The sequence below is a fragment of the Astatotilapia calliptera genome, chromosome 9 (assembly GCF_900246225.1).
Source record: "Astatotilapia calliptera chromosome 9, fAstCal1.2, whole genome shotgun sequence".
In the NCBI taxonomy this organism is placed as follows: Eukaryota; Metazoa; Chordata; class Actinopteri; order Cichliformes; family Cichlidae; genus Astatotilapia; species Astatotilapia calliptera.
Genome location: NC_039310.1, coordinates 30018207 through 30030795, shown reverse-complemented (window position 1 = coordinate 30030795; position 12589 = coordinate 30018207). Strand labels below are relative to the sequence as shown.

General features: G+C 44.3%; 1 protein-coding gene and 1 long non-coding RNA gene across 2 annotated transcripts in view; both read left to right on the top strand.

Annotated features, from left to right (window-relative positions):
- Nucleotides 1-12589, top strand: part of LOC113029544 (uncharacterized) — a 72324-nt gene that overhangs the window by 35737 nt on the left and 23998 nt on the right. The window lies entirely within an intron of this gene.
- Nucleotides 1-12589, top strand: part of LOC113029538 (NACHT, LRR and PYD domains-containing protein 12-like) — a 35193-nt gene that overhangs the window by 3213 nt on the left and 19391 nt on the right. The window contains exons 4-7 of the mRNA XM_026180430.1: nucleotides 266-367; nucleotides 1488-1729; nucleotides 1829-3746; nucleotides 11513-11686. Coding sequence (XP_026036215.1) covers nucleotides 266-367; nucleotides 1488-1729; nucleotides 1829-3746; nucleotides 11513-11686 — 2436 coding nt within the window. The remainder of the gene's footprint in view (nucleotides 1-265; nucleotides 368-1487; nucleotides 1730-1828; nucleotides 3747-11512; nucleotides 11687-12589) is intronic.

Genomic DNA, 12589 nt, shown 5'->3' with positions numbered 1-12589 from the left:
TAAAACTGAATTGAACTGAAACTGAAGGAGAGGTCAGAGGTCAAATGTGACATGACATTTTAACATGTACATGTTGCTTTCTGTACTAACGTGCAGACAGAAGGACACAAAGTCATATCCTCCTCGTTTTCCTGTGAACGTCTCTGCAGCTGTTTGTAATCTAATCTCAGATTACTGACACAAACCATCACATTATCCAGTTTGTGTGTTTAGTTACTTCAAAGATTTTAACCAGAGAATTTATCAGTAATTGATGTGTTTGCAGGGGTCAGAGGTCAGAGTCGCCAGTATCCAGCTGTGTGTCTGTGAGGAGTGACTGGTCCAAAGAAAGACCTCCAAACTTCAGTCAAGGAGCTCAGCTGACCATGTAAGAGAGCTGCTGACTGTAATTCTACCAGTGACATCATAGTTTATTCCTGTTATTTATTTATTTATTTTTTTGCCTGTCCCGTTTGGCTCTGTTGCATCAGAATTGTTGTCTAAAGGCAAAGAAAGATGCCCAACGGATTTACTTTACCAAACTGACCATCCCAGCCTTGCTGTAATGGTCCATTTGATTCACCTTTTATTGTTTATTTTATTTTCACTTGCTGAATACGGGACAGACTTGACTGGAGGAAAGAAAGAGAAAGAGCTGAGAAGAGGGACGGGGGAGAAGGGCAAAAGACAAAAACCAACAGAATGGGCAGAAAAAGAAAAAGCATCTATGGATCACCTGCTGAGAAAGAAAAAAGAAAACAAGCAGAAGAGAACAAGAGTAATAGAATAAACAACATCATAGTTTATTCCTAATGGTGGTCTGTGTACGATAATGCTAGTTTTTAATAAATTGTGTGTTTGTGACATTTGTCAAACACTCGGTGAAGACTCAAACACAGACTCACATGCAAAAAGCAAATCTTTATTTATGCCTGTTTCACAGTCTAGAGTTTAAAAGTAGAGTTTGTCCCAGTCCAGCCCTGGCTGCACACGTCTTCTTTACAAACATCTGCACATAGAAAATCTGGATCATGGCAGTGAATGAACACGTTTCTGTCATTTGTTTCATTGGCTGCTTTTTCTGCCTGTGTTCATGTGATTCATGAAAAATTCTGTAAAATAAGAGAAAGAAAATCAGAACCCAGAAGTTCACTTCCTGCTGACTGAACTCTTTCAAAATAAAGCTGAAAGCTCTGAATGTGACACCGCTGCTCGTCCACAGTTTTTAGAGGAGGTCAAAGGTCAGTTCAAAGTGATGGATTCCAATCTTCCAGTACATCCAGTGAAGGACATAATCAGCTCTGTGATGAAGGCTTTTGCTGTGGAGTTTGTAGGCTGATCACTCTGTGTTTAATAAGACAGGAACAGCAAAGGAAGCTTGAACTGAACTCAAACACAAGTTTGTCCACTTTTCTCTGTGACCATCAGAGCTTCTGCACAGTGTCATCAAATCTGCATGTTTGTCACTGACAGTCGATGATTTTAGTGATAAAGAAATGTGTTCACAGAGAGAGGAAGAGGAAGAGGAGCGGTGTCTGTGAGGAGGAGCAGCTGTCCTGCTGTGCTTTGTGTCAGGACGTCCTGAAGGATCCAGTCTCTACCAGCTGTGGACACTGGTTCTGCAGACAGTGCATCTCCTCATACTGGGACCAGTCTGCTTCATCGGGAGACTGGTCCTGTCCCCAGTGTGGAGAAAGATCCAGAACCAGAGCTGGACTGCAGACAGCCAGTCAGAGCAGCTGTGTACAAAGTAAGACTGAACATCTGTCTGCTGATGGACTCGTTTCTGAAAACTGGACTTCTTGTGTTGTTCAGACATTGAAGAGTTTTCTTTCTGTTTTTCTTTCAGCAGATGTTGGTCTGCAGGAGGTTTTAGATGAACATAAGATCAGTCTGAGGAGGAGATGTGAACGTGTGACTGAAGGAAGTGATGAAACAGGAAGTAGAACTCTGCTCAACACCATCTACACTGAGCTCTACATCACAGAGGGACAGAGTGAAGAGGTTCATAGCCAACATGAGGTGAGGCAGCTGGAGACAGCTTCCAAGATGGACGCCCTCCATGACGCTCCAATCAGGTGCCAGGACATCTTTAAAGCCTTACCTGACCAACAGAGACCCATCAGAGTGGTTCTGACCAACGGCGTGGCTGGTGTTGGAAAAACCTTCTCAGTGCAGAAGTTCACTCTGGACTGGGCAGAGGGCTTGGAGAACCAACATGTCAGTGTGGTGGTTCTGCTTTCATTCAGGGAGCTGAACCTGATCAGAGATGAGCAGTACAGTCTTCTGGAGCTGCTCCATGTTTTCCATCCAACATTACAGAAGGTCTCAGCAGAGAAGCTGGCTGTCTCTCAGCTTTTGTTCATCTTTGACGGCCTGGATGAAAGCAGACTTTCATTGGATTTCACCAACAGGAAGCTGCTGTCTGATGTCACACAGAAGTCATCAGTCAGCCAGCTGCTGACAAACCTCATCCAGGGGAATCTGCTTCCCTCGGCTCTCGTCTGGATAACTTCCCGACCCGCAGCAGCCAATCAGATCCCTCCTACATGTGTTGACAGGCTAACAGAAGTACGAGGCTTCACCGACGCCCAGAAGGAGGAGTACTTCAGGAGGAGATTCAGTGATGAAGAGCTGTCCAGCAGAATCATCTCCCACATGAAGACATCCAGGAGCCTCCACATCATGTGTAGAATCCCAGTCTTCTGCTGGATCACTGCTACAGTTCTGGAGCACATGTTGACTACAGAGCAGAGAGGAGAGCTGCCCAAGACCCTGACTGACATGTACTCACACTTCCTGCTGGTTCAGACAAAGAGGAAGAAGAACAAGTACCCCGAGGGACGTGAGACGAGTCCACAGGAGCTGACGGAGGCTGACAGGGAAGTTCTTCTGAAGCTGGGGAGGCTGGCGTTTGAACATCTGGAGAAAGGAAACATCATGTTCTACCAAGAAGACCTGGAGCAGTGTGGTCTGGATGTGACAGAGGCCTCGGTGTACTCAGGAGTTTGTACAGAGATCTTCAAAAGAGAGTGTGTGATCTTCCAGAAACCAGTCTACTGCTTTGTTCATCTGAGCATTCAGGAGTTTCTGGCTGCAGTCTACATGTTCCACTGTTTCACCAGCAGGAAGACAGAGGTGTTGGAGGACTTTTTGAGCATAGACTGGAATGAGGAGGAGTATGTTTATGATGCAGGCAATTCTTGGAATGAGCTGAATAACTTAGAGTTCGGTGGTGTTTTTGATTTTGATGGGTTTGGTCGTAGAAATGGAAGAAATTTCAAATCTCTGGATTATTTCCTGAGCAGAGCCATGGAGAAATCCCTCCAGAGTAAAAATGGCCACCTGGACCTGTTTGTCCGCTTCCTTCATGGCCTCTGTCTGGAGTCCAACCAGAGACTCTTAGGAGGTCTGCTGGGTCAGACAGAGAGCAGTCCAGGAACCATTCAGAGAGTCATCAACAACCTGAAGGAGATGAACAGTGAACATTATGATGAGGATGATGATAAAATCTCTCCTGACAGAAGCATCAACATCTTCCACTGTCTGATGGAGATGAACGACCTCTCAGTACATCAGGAGATCCAAGAGTTCCTGAAGTCAGAGAACAGATCAGAGAGACTCTCTGAGATCCAGTGCTCAGCTCTGGCCTTCATGCTGCAGATGTCAGAGGAGGTTCTGGATGAGTTGGACCTGCAGAAGTACAACACATCAGAGGACGGACGACGTCGACTGATTCCAGCTGTGAGGAACTGCAGAAAGGCTGGGTGAGTCCAGATGTGCTCATTAACATGAGTGTAGGTTAGTAGTTTAGTTCTTCAGATACACACAGCACTAAACGACTCTCATTAGTTTGTTTCTCAAATGAAATTATATTTTCTGTTGATCACTTAGTGATAGGTTTGTAGCTTGAACCTATTCGCTGGAACGTTGAAGACAATATAATTACACAGCAAGCAAGACACGAGTAGGCAAAGTTCTTCATGTTTCTCGTGCACGGGAGAGAACCGGACAAACGCCGTTCCTTCGCTTGACCCCAGTTGCTCTCGTCCGCTCCCCCGTAACACTGCTCTTTTATTGAGGTTACATGAATATGCATAGGTTCATTAACATATGACATCTTACATAGGTATACATGTGAACAAAGAATACTGTGTGTGTGTGTGTGTGTGTGTGTGGCACTGCTGATCAAAGGGTCATATAACATAAAAGCACAAAAGGTACATCCTTGGTCATAAAGAGGGTAGTCTCACCCTAGATGCTTCACCCTAGATAACACGGTGAGGAAGTCCAGCAGTTCATCTAAACAAAAGGCACTTAGCCTAAAACAGATATAGCCACGTTAATCCTACAATAAAACGACCTCTCTCGTGCTCCCAGAGTGCTCTCTAATACACACAAGTTTGCAGACTATCACTACACAATTGATTATACACCTCTAAGCATATATGGTTAAATATTTCTAAGCATAAATGACAATCAACAATACAAAACCTAACACTTAGCATGATCCTGCATTGGTCATCGTACGCTGTGTTGTAGACTCACATCTACATGTAGTACCTGTGTTGTGTCATTAGGGGGCGGTGTTTTAAATCTGCTGCTGCTGTTGGTCATTCAGACGTTCCTGTTAGACAGAAATAAGAGTCTATGAAGAGCTTCTTTGTAGTGAAGTCTGATGCCTGGACTTGTATGAAAACCATAGCAGGGTTTGAAATAGGGCTGGGCAAAACCATCATTTTCCTAATCGATGAATTTTTCAGTCTGAAGCAGAAGCTGCTCCTGGATGCCGTCGTTTGAGGTGCTGGTGCATAGCCGTCATGCTTTTCTGATAGGCCATTTCCACCTTACAAAGCCGGGAAACGCCTGCATCACTTCCTTTTCTGTTCAAATATCCCCGTACTGTAGAACTGCGTGTTGGGGTGGAGTGATTTAAGTTGGCTGCGGCTGCCTCACTCATGTTGCCGCTACTCGCTGCCGCCGTGTCTGTTTTGAAAGTGATGACGCATCGACGCACATTTTTTTTTAGGTCAACGTACTTCACATGTCGACGTAATCGATGACGTCGATGCGTCGTCCCAGCCCTAGTTTGAACATCCTCAGAGCAGCAGTCAGATCATTTTAGATGATCAGACAAAGATTTTGCAAACACTTGAATGTGTTTTATGCTCGTTTCAGTTCTTCTGATGTTAGCGAGGATATTTTGGAACTGAAACTGAGAGACACTCAGCACTTTATCATTGAACTCAGCGATGTCCAAAAGGCCTTTCATGCAGTTAATGTGAACAAGAGCCAGGTCCTGATAACATTAGTGCAGCATGTGTCCTCTCTTTGGGAAGAAGCTGTCGTGGTTCCTGTCCCTAAATCTAGTCGTCCAAAACTTCTAAACGACTTCAGGCCTGTTGCCCTCACCTCAGAAAGTCTCTGAAAAACTCATCAGAAATGTGGTTATGAAAGAGACTGAACATCAGCTGGATCCAATGCAGTTTGCATACAGGCCCAACAGAGGAGTGGAGGACGCACTTTGACTAAATCTGATTCTTACACATGTAGAGAGTGAAGTGACTTCTGCAAGACTTCAGTTCATCAATTTTTCTGCAGCTTTTAATACAACACAGCCCATATTTTAACTAAAAGACTTTTAGAACAGTTTGAAATCAGGGAGAACCTGGTGGGCTGGATTTGAGATTTTCTAACTGACAGGTCACAAACAGAATAAATGGGGTTCTGTCTGACCCAGTGTTCTCCTCCACAGGTTCTCCTCAAGGCTGCGTCTTATCACCCTTATTATTCACTCTCTATACAAACATGTGTCAGAGCAGATATGAAAACAGGGCCATCATTAAATATGCAGATGTTATTGTCAGCTTATTGAAAGAGGGTGAAACCAGCCACGGTCCAGTCATTGATGACTTTGTTCAGTGGTGGGAGGAGCAACGTTCCCTCTAATGTTTCATGTGTCTGAGCAAACGCACAAAACTCCCTCCTTGGACCACTGTGAGCAACAGCAGACGTGTGCACTGTGGTCACGCCAGCATCACATCCATCCAAGTTATATGTTTATTAAAGTAATCAAATTACAGCATTTATGTTAGACTACTTTTAATTAACTGCTTCAGCGCACTTACAATGAAAATTAAAAACAATCTTGTCCATGACCTGTAGTATGTTAACACTATTGGAAGGAAAAATAACTTGAACTCCAATTTTGAAAACACAACTTTCTTTTTTCTTTTAATAAAGCTCTGACTTGTATTCTGAGTCTGTGGTCTGGGAGAGAGTCTGTAACTCTGTCTGCAAGTACAGTAAATAAAGACCAATGTTGGGCAGTTAATTATATAGTTCTTCAAAAAAGTTACTGAGTTATGCAGAAAAAGTTTTTTGCAGCTGTTTATCTAAAAATGCAGCCAAGGTGTTTTTTTTGGGTTTTTTAGATGTTTATTTAGTCATTTTTGGGGTAATAAACAAATAAACAAACAAACAACATGTTAACATTCTCTGTCATGAGACCATTTAAGACAGGAAAGGAAACAAAAACAGACCAAGATTAATATGATCGCATGTCGTATAGAGATTTATAGCTTCATATTATTAATGTTCCAAAGGTCTTGTTCATTCAGGATCTGGCCACACAGTTCCTGGTAGAAGATCTCCATCTTTAGTTGCAAGCTTGCTGTCATTCGTTCCATTGTATGAACTCTTTTCAGTCTCTGTTTCAAGATGTTGTTTAAACAAACATTTCAAACTATTTACAGAACAATCAGCTGTTCTGCATCAAATCTGATGCCACACAAATTATTTGTGCAGCTCCAAAAAATAATTTCTGTCCACTATGAGATGAAGGAGAACAACAGCCTGATACCTGCAGGCCTGACAGCAGCAGATGTATCACTGCTGTCTGTGAAGGTTCTCAGTCATCCAGGTCATCGTGGTCAAAGGAGCTTGCAAAGAAGAGCGTCTGGACTTCTTGTTGCTTGAAGACGTTTCACCTCTCATCCGAGAAGCTTCTTCAGTTCTAAGGTCAAATGGTGGAGAGTCCCAGATATAAAACTAGTGGGAGTGACCCCCCACAGAGGGACAAAAGGACCCCCTGATGATCCTCTAATCGTCTGAGCCAAGGTGTGAAACTGGGTGTGGGTCACAATCAGCCAGAGTTTCAGGTGTGTTCATTGTGAAACCTGGCCCCACCTTATCATGCGAATTCCTGAGGTCAGATGGCCCAGGATGTGAGTGGGCGTTAAGGCGTCTGGGGAGGATCTCAAAACTGGATTATAGATGGCAGAGAGTTGGTGTCGTAAACCCCGCCTCTGTTCAAAGATGGTCGCTCACAGTGGACATAGATGGCTTCTTTCACTCCTCTTTCAAACCATCTGTCCTCTCTGTCCAAAATGTGAACATTGGCATCCTCGAAAGAGTGACCTTTGACCTTTAGATGCAGATGGACTGCTGAGTCTTGTCCTGTGGAGGTGGCTCTTCTGTGTTGTGCCATGCGCTTGTGAAGTGGCTGTTTGGTCTCTCCAATGTAGAGGTCTGAGCATTCCTCGCTGCACTGTACAGCAAACACCACATTGTTAAGTCTGTGTTTTGGCGTTTTGTCTTTCGGGTGAACCAGTTTCTGTCTGAGCGTGTTGCTGGGTCTGAAATACACTGGGATGTTGTGCTTGGAGAAAACTCTCCTGAGTTTTTCTGATACACCGGCTACATAGGGGATGACAATGTTGTTGCGTCTGTCCTTCTTATCCTCCCTCGCTGGTGTCTGGTCTTCTTTTCTGTGCCTCTTTGCTGACTTTAAGAACGCCCATTTAGGATAGCCGCACGTTTTGAGTGCTTCCTTTACATGTGTGTGTTCCTTCTTTTTTCCTTCAGGCTTAGAGGGAACACGTTCTGCCCGGTGGTGTAGGGTCCTGATTACTCCAAGTTTGTGTTCCAGAGGGTGATGGGAGTCAAAGAGGAGGTACTGGTCCGTGTGTGTGGGCTTCCGGTAAACTTCGATGTTGAGGTTGCCGTTCTCTTCAATGTGCACGGCGCAGTCCAGGAAAGGCAAACAGTCGTCCTTTGTGTCTTCCCTGGTGAACTTGATGTTTTTATCCACAGCGTTAATGTGCGCAGTGAAGGATTCCACTTCTTGTGTCTTGATTTTGACCCAGGTGTCGTCCACATATCTGTACCAGTGGCTGGGTACTCTTCCTTTGAAAGAGCCAAGAGCCTTCCTTTCCACTTCCTCCATGTAAAGGTTGCTACAATAGGTGACACGGGGGAGCCCATGGCACAGCCATGTTTTTGTCTGTAAAAGCCTTCGTTGTACTTGAAATATGTAGTGGTGAGGCAGAGGTCTAACAGTGTGCAGGTCTGATCGGGTGTGAAGTTGGTCCTGTCCTCCAAGGAGCTGTCTTCTTGTAGTCGTTTTCTGACAGTCTCCACGGCCTCCGTGGTGGGTATGCAAGTGAAGAGAGAGACTACATCAAAGGACACCATGGTTTCATCTGGATCCAGGGTAAGTTTCTGGACCTTGTCGGTGAAGTCGGTGGAGTTCTTGATGTGGTGTGGGGTGTTCCCCACGAGAGGAGCAAGGATGGTAGCAAGGTGTTTAGCAATGTTATAAGTGGCTGAGTTTATGCTACTGACTATGGGTCTGAGTGGGACAGCTTCCTTGTGGATTTTAGGAAGTCTGTAAATGCAGGGTATGGCATCCCCTGGGTAAAGGCGGTGATATGTAAGGCGGTCAATGATTTTGTCCTTTTCAAAGTCTTGAAGGCAAGCTATAACTTTCTTTTTGTGGCTGCTTGTGGGGTCTCGCTTTAAGGCTTTGTAGGTATTTTTGTCACTGAGGAGAGTAGTGATCTTTGTGTGGTAATCTGTAGTGTTTAGGACCACGGTGCATCTTCCCTTATCAGCTGGTAAAACAGTGATGTTGTGGTCTTTGCTCAGGGAAGCGACGGCCTTCTTTTCCTGTATCCTGGGCTATCTGATCTCAGGAATTCACATGATAAGGTGGGGCCAGGTTTCACAATGAACTCACCCGAAACTCTGGCTGATTGGGACCCACGCCCAGTTTCACACCTTGGCTCAGGCGATTAGAGGATCATCAGGGGTCCTTTTGTCCCTCTGTGGGGGGAAACTCCCACTAGGTTTATATCTGAGACTCTCCACCATTTGACCTTAGAACTGAAGAAGCTTCTCGGATGAGAGGTGAAACGTCTTCAAGTAACTTAAAGAAGTCCAGACGCTTTTTTCTTTGCAAGCTCCTTTGAGGTACAGAGGATGGCTTTATCAGCTAGAGCAGGGCGATATGACCAAAAATATTTATCACGATATACATTTGAAAATTTGCGATAACGATATAACTGACGACATAATTGACACGAGACAAAATACTTTACAACTCCACAACTTTATTAGTGCAAAAACCATCAATGTATTTTCACTTAAACAAGCAGCTGTTTTTTAATGTGCTTTAAAGTTATATAAAAATGTAACAGTGCAAATGCAAAATCCTCGCTGACAGTTTAACCAAAAGGCATTTCCAGTGGCCGACACATCCTCAGCATTACCATGTATAACATCCACAACACTTAAAAAGAGGTTATACACACACAATACGGTAATATTATGTTGAAGAACAGCACGTATCACTCCGCGAGGCTCCGCCTACGACAGCCGTAATGCTCCCACAATCCATCAAGCGGTGCGGCTTCGTAGCTCAGCAAAGTCGTACTGAAACATTTCGAGCGCCGTGCACATAAAATCGTTTCGAGGTCAGTAAACACAACCAGAGTTCATACATAAGGCACACGGGATTATAAGGGGCTCTGTCGACTTTCAGAAAAATCAAAGGATGATTTTAAGTGCGCCGTATTTTCCAAACAACACGGTAATAACGACGGCCCGCTAGCATGCGCTACCAAAAATAGTGCTTTGTTGTGTGTCTGACGGACCAACATTATACCGGTGTTACCGTGAACAGTATGAGACGGCCCAGCCCTATTATCAATTCTTAAAAATGGCTCCCATCCTCTACGGGGTGAATTTCAGCTTCTTTCCTGAGAACAGAGGTTTGTATTTCAAGATGCAGGACAAAGCATTGTAGAAACAGCTTTGTCCTGCTGCTGTCACTGAACTCAATAAGAAGAAGAATGATTTTTGATTTGAGCCGAAATGTTCAAGTATGTTATTGTGAGGCGTTTTCATTGTGTGTTTGAAGGGATGCTATCATTTTTCTGTAAAGTAAATTTACCTGTGGGTATAAATAAAGTAACCTTAAAAACAACAACAAATATCCAGAGCAGTCACCATCTGAGCTTCTCCTCTTTGATCGGTGATGCTTTTCCTGGCTCCACCATCGCTCTGTGAGCAATTTATCAGCTAGTGAACACCTGTGGGCTGTTATTGTAGAGTGTGTGTGTGTGCGTGCGTGCGTGCGTGCGTGTGTGTGTGTGTGTGTGTGTGTGTGTGTGTGTGCGTGTGCATGTGTGTGCGTGTGTGCGTCATTAAGTCTCCTTCAGCTCTGTGAGTTCATCATCTCTGTGGTTAATGAGGAAATAGTCAGATACACAAACATGGTGAGTGAGGATGAGGGTGCTGAGGAAGACTCTGGTTCAGTGTGGTTAAAGTGTGATGTACTGATGAGTGACAGTGCTGTGGTTCAGAGTGGGGGTCAGAGGTGAACCAGCTGTGCTCTCTTACTGCCAACAGTGGGACAAACTGAGTGAGAAGACACTGCTGACATCTGGACTGAACATGTGTCAGATATGTGAGCTAACGCTGAAGTCCCAGCAGCACATGGAGTCACTTTCATTCCTGCTGCTCCTAATGAGGAATGTCTGACTTCATGTCCTCATTAATCACAGAGCTGATTGTTTAGTTTTTACGCCGTTACCTCACAGTGTTTGTGTCCGTACGCTGCGACCTTCCACACCATTCCTTTATTGACACAGAGCAGCTCCGTGGATCCCAAATCCAAGAGTGAAGAGCAGATTTGAAGTGTGTCACATCCATGCAGTCACAGCTGTTTCCATCATGTTTGCACTGATAGTAATCCTGTTCAATGACACGTTTCATATCAGTGAATATGTTCTTTAGGACGTCCACTGTCATGTTTAAGTGTCCTGCTGGAAATCAAACCATCCATGAAAACCCTTAAAAACCCTTTTAAAAACCATTAAAAAATGACACTAGAGTCTTCCTCTGCACCTTCATGCTCACTCACCATGTTTATTATGGCAGTCGTACCTGACAGCAGGTAGCAAACAGAGATCATCTTTCCATTATGGAAGCCTAAATGTGACACAATCTTCCTCCTTCATCTGCAGATTAAAGCCAAACAAAGATTCTCATTAAAAGTCTGCAGGTCTGAGAGAGACTCAGTCGTTGTGTCATGTCAAACACAGTAAGAGGAGCTGAAGCACAGATGTGAAGAGCAGATTCATCAGATTATGACTTCACTCTGTTTTGTCTTCATATACATTCAGTCTGTGTTTATAATGCAGATTTTCTGCTTTTATAATAACACATTTTATATTTTCTATCATCACAGACTGACTCGGTGTCGACTCTCAGAGGCTCACTGTGAAGTTGTGGCCTCAGCTCTGAAGTCCAACCCCTCCCATCTGACAGAGCTGGACATGAGCGAGAACAACCTGCAGGATTCATGGATGAAGCTTCTGTGTGCTGGACTGGAGAGTCCAAACTGTCGGCTGGAGGCTCTGAGGTGAGTTCACTGACTACAGCTGTTGTTGTTTTTCTATATTTCAGGTCTTTGAGGTTTGAAACTTTCTTTAGTTCCTAAATGTTCAGGATGTGTCTGAAGACAAACATGAAGAAGTTTGAGTGCTTTCAGAAATGTTGTCTTTCCAGAGTGAGCAACAGTTTTTCCTTTTGGCTCCAAACAGAAGTGACAGACTTGAGCAGGGTTCATTTAAAGGCTGACAGAAGTGCAGTGGTGACGGGGAGATGTTTGACATGTTTGTCTCAGCCTCCACAGGTTCATGTTGGGCTCCATCAGTCAGTGAAGATGAAGTCAGTGCTGATGAGGCTGTAGAGTGTGTGAGGGATGTGAATGAGGATGATGAAGATCTGATGATAGCAGATAAAAACAGGCTGCAGAGACTTTGAGCTTGTGTGGAAACAGAGAGAAAAGAAAGACATGAATGTCAAAGCTAATGAAGGTGAAGTTAGGATGATGTTCATGTATCAGAAGCTGATCTGGCTGCTACAGAGACGACCCACACAGCTGCTGTGGTGAGGTGTGTGTTAAAGCAGAGGAACACAGGCCCAAACGTGACAGCAAAGCAGGACTCAGGCTCTGTGAGAGGATTTCAAACAGAAGCTGGAGAAGAGAAAGGACTCTGTTGGAATGACTCAGGAAGAAGGCAGCTGAGACCAAGTGTGTGCATGGAGCCCAGTCTAACATTCATTTATACACTAATGTACAGAAGTGAACGGGAAAATGAATCCATAGTTTCAAATGTAGAAATAGTTCTCAGTTCATTTACAGAGTTTAACACAGTTCCTGAGGAAATGTTCAAAACAGCAGCTGAGAAGAAATCTGCTTCACAAAGTTGGATCCAATTCTGATAGTTTGTGATGCACTTGAACGCAGCGTGAGCAGTTC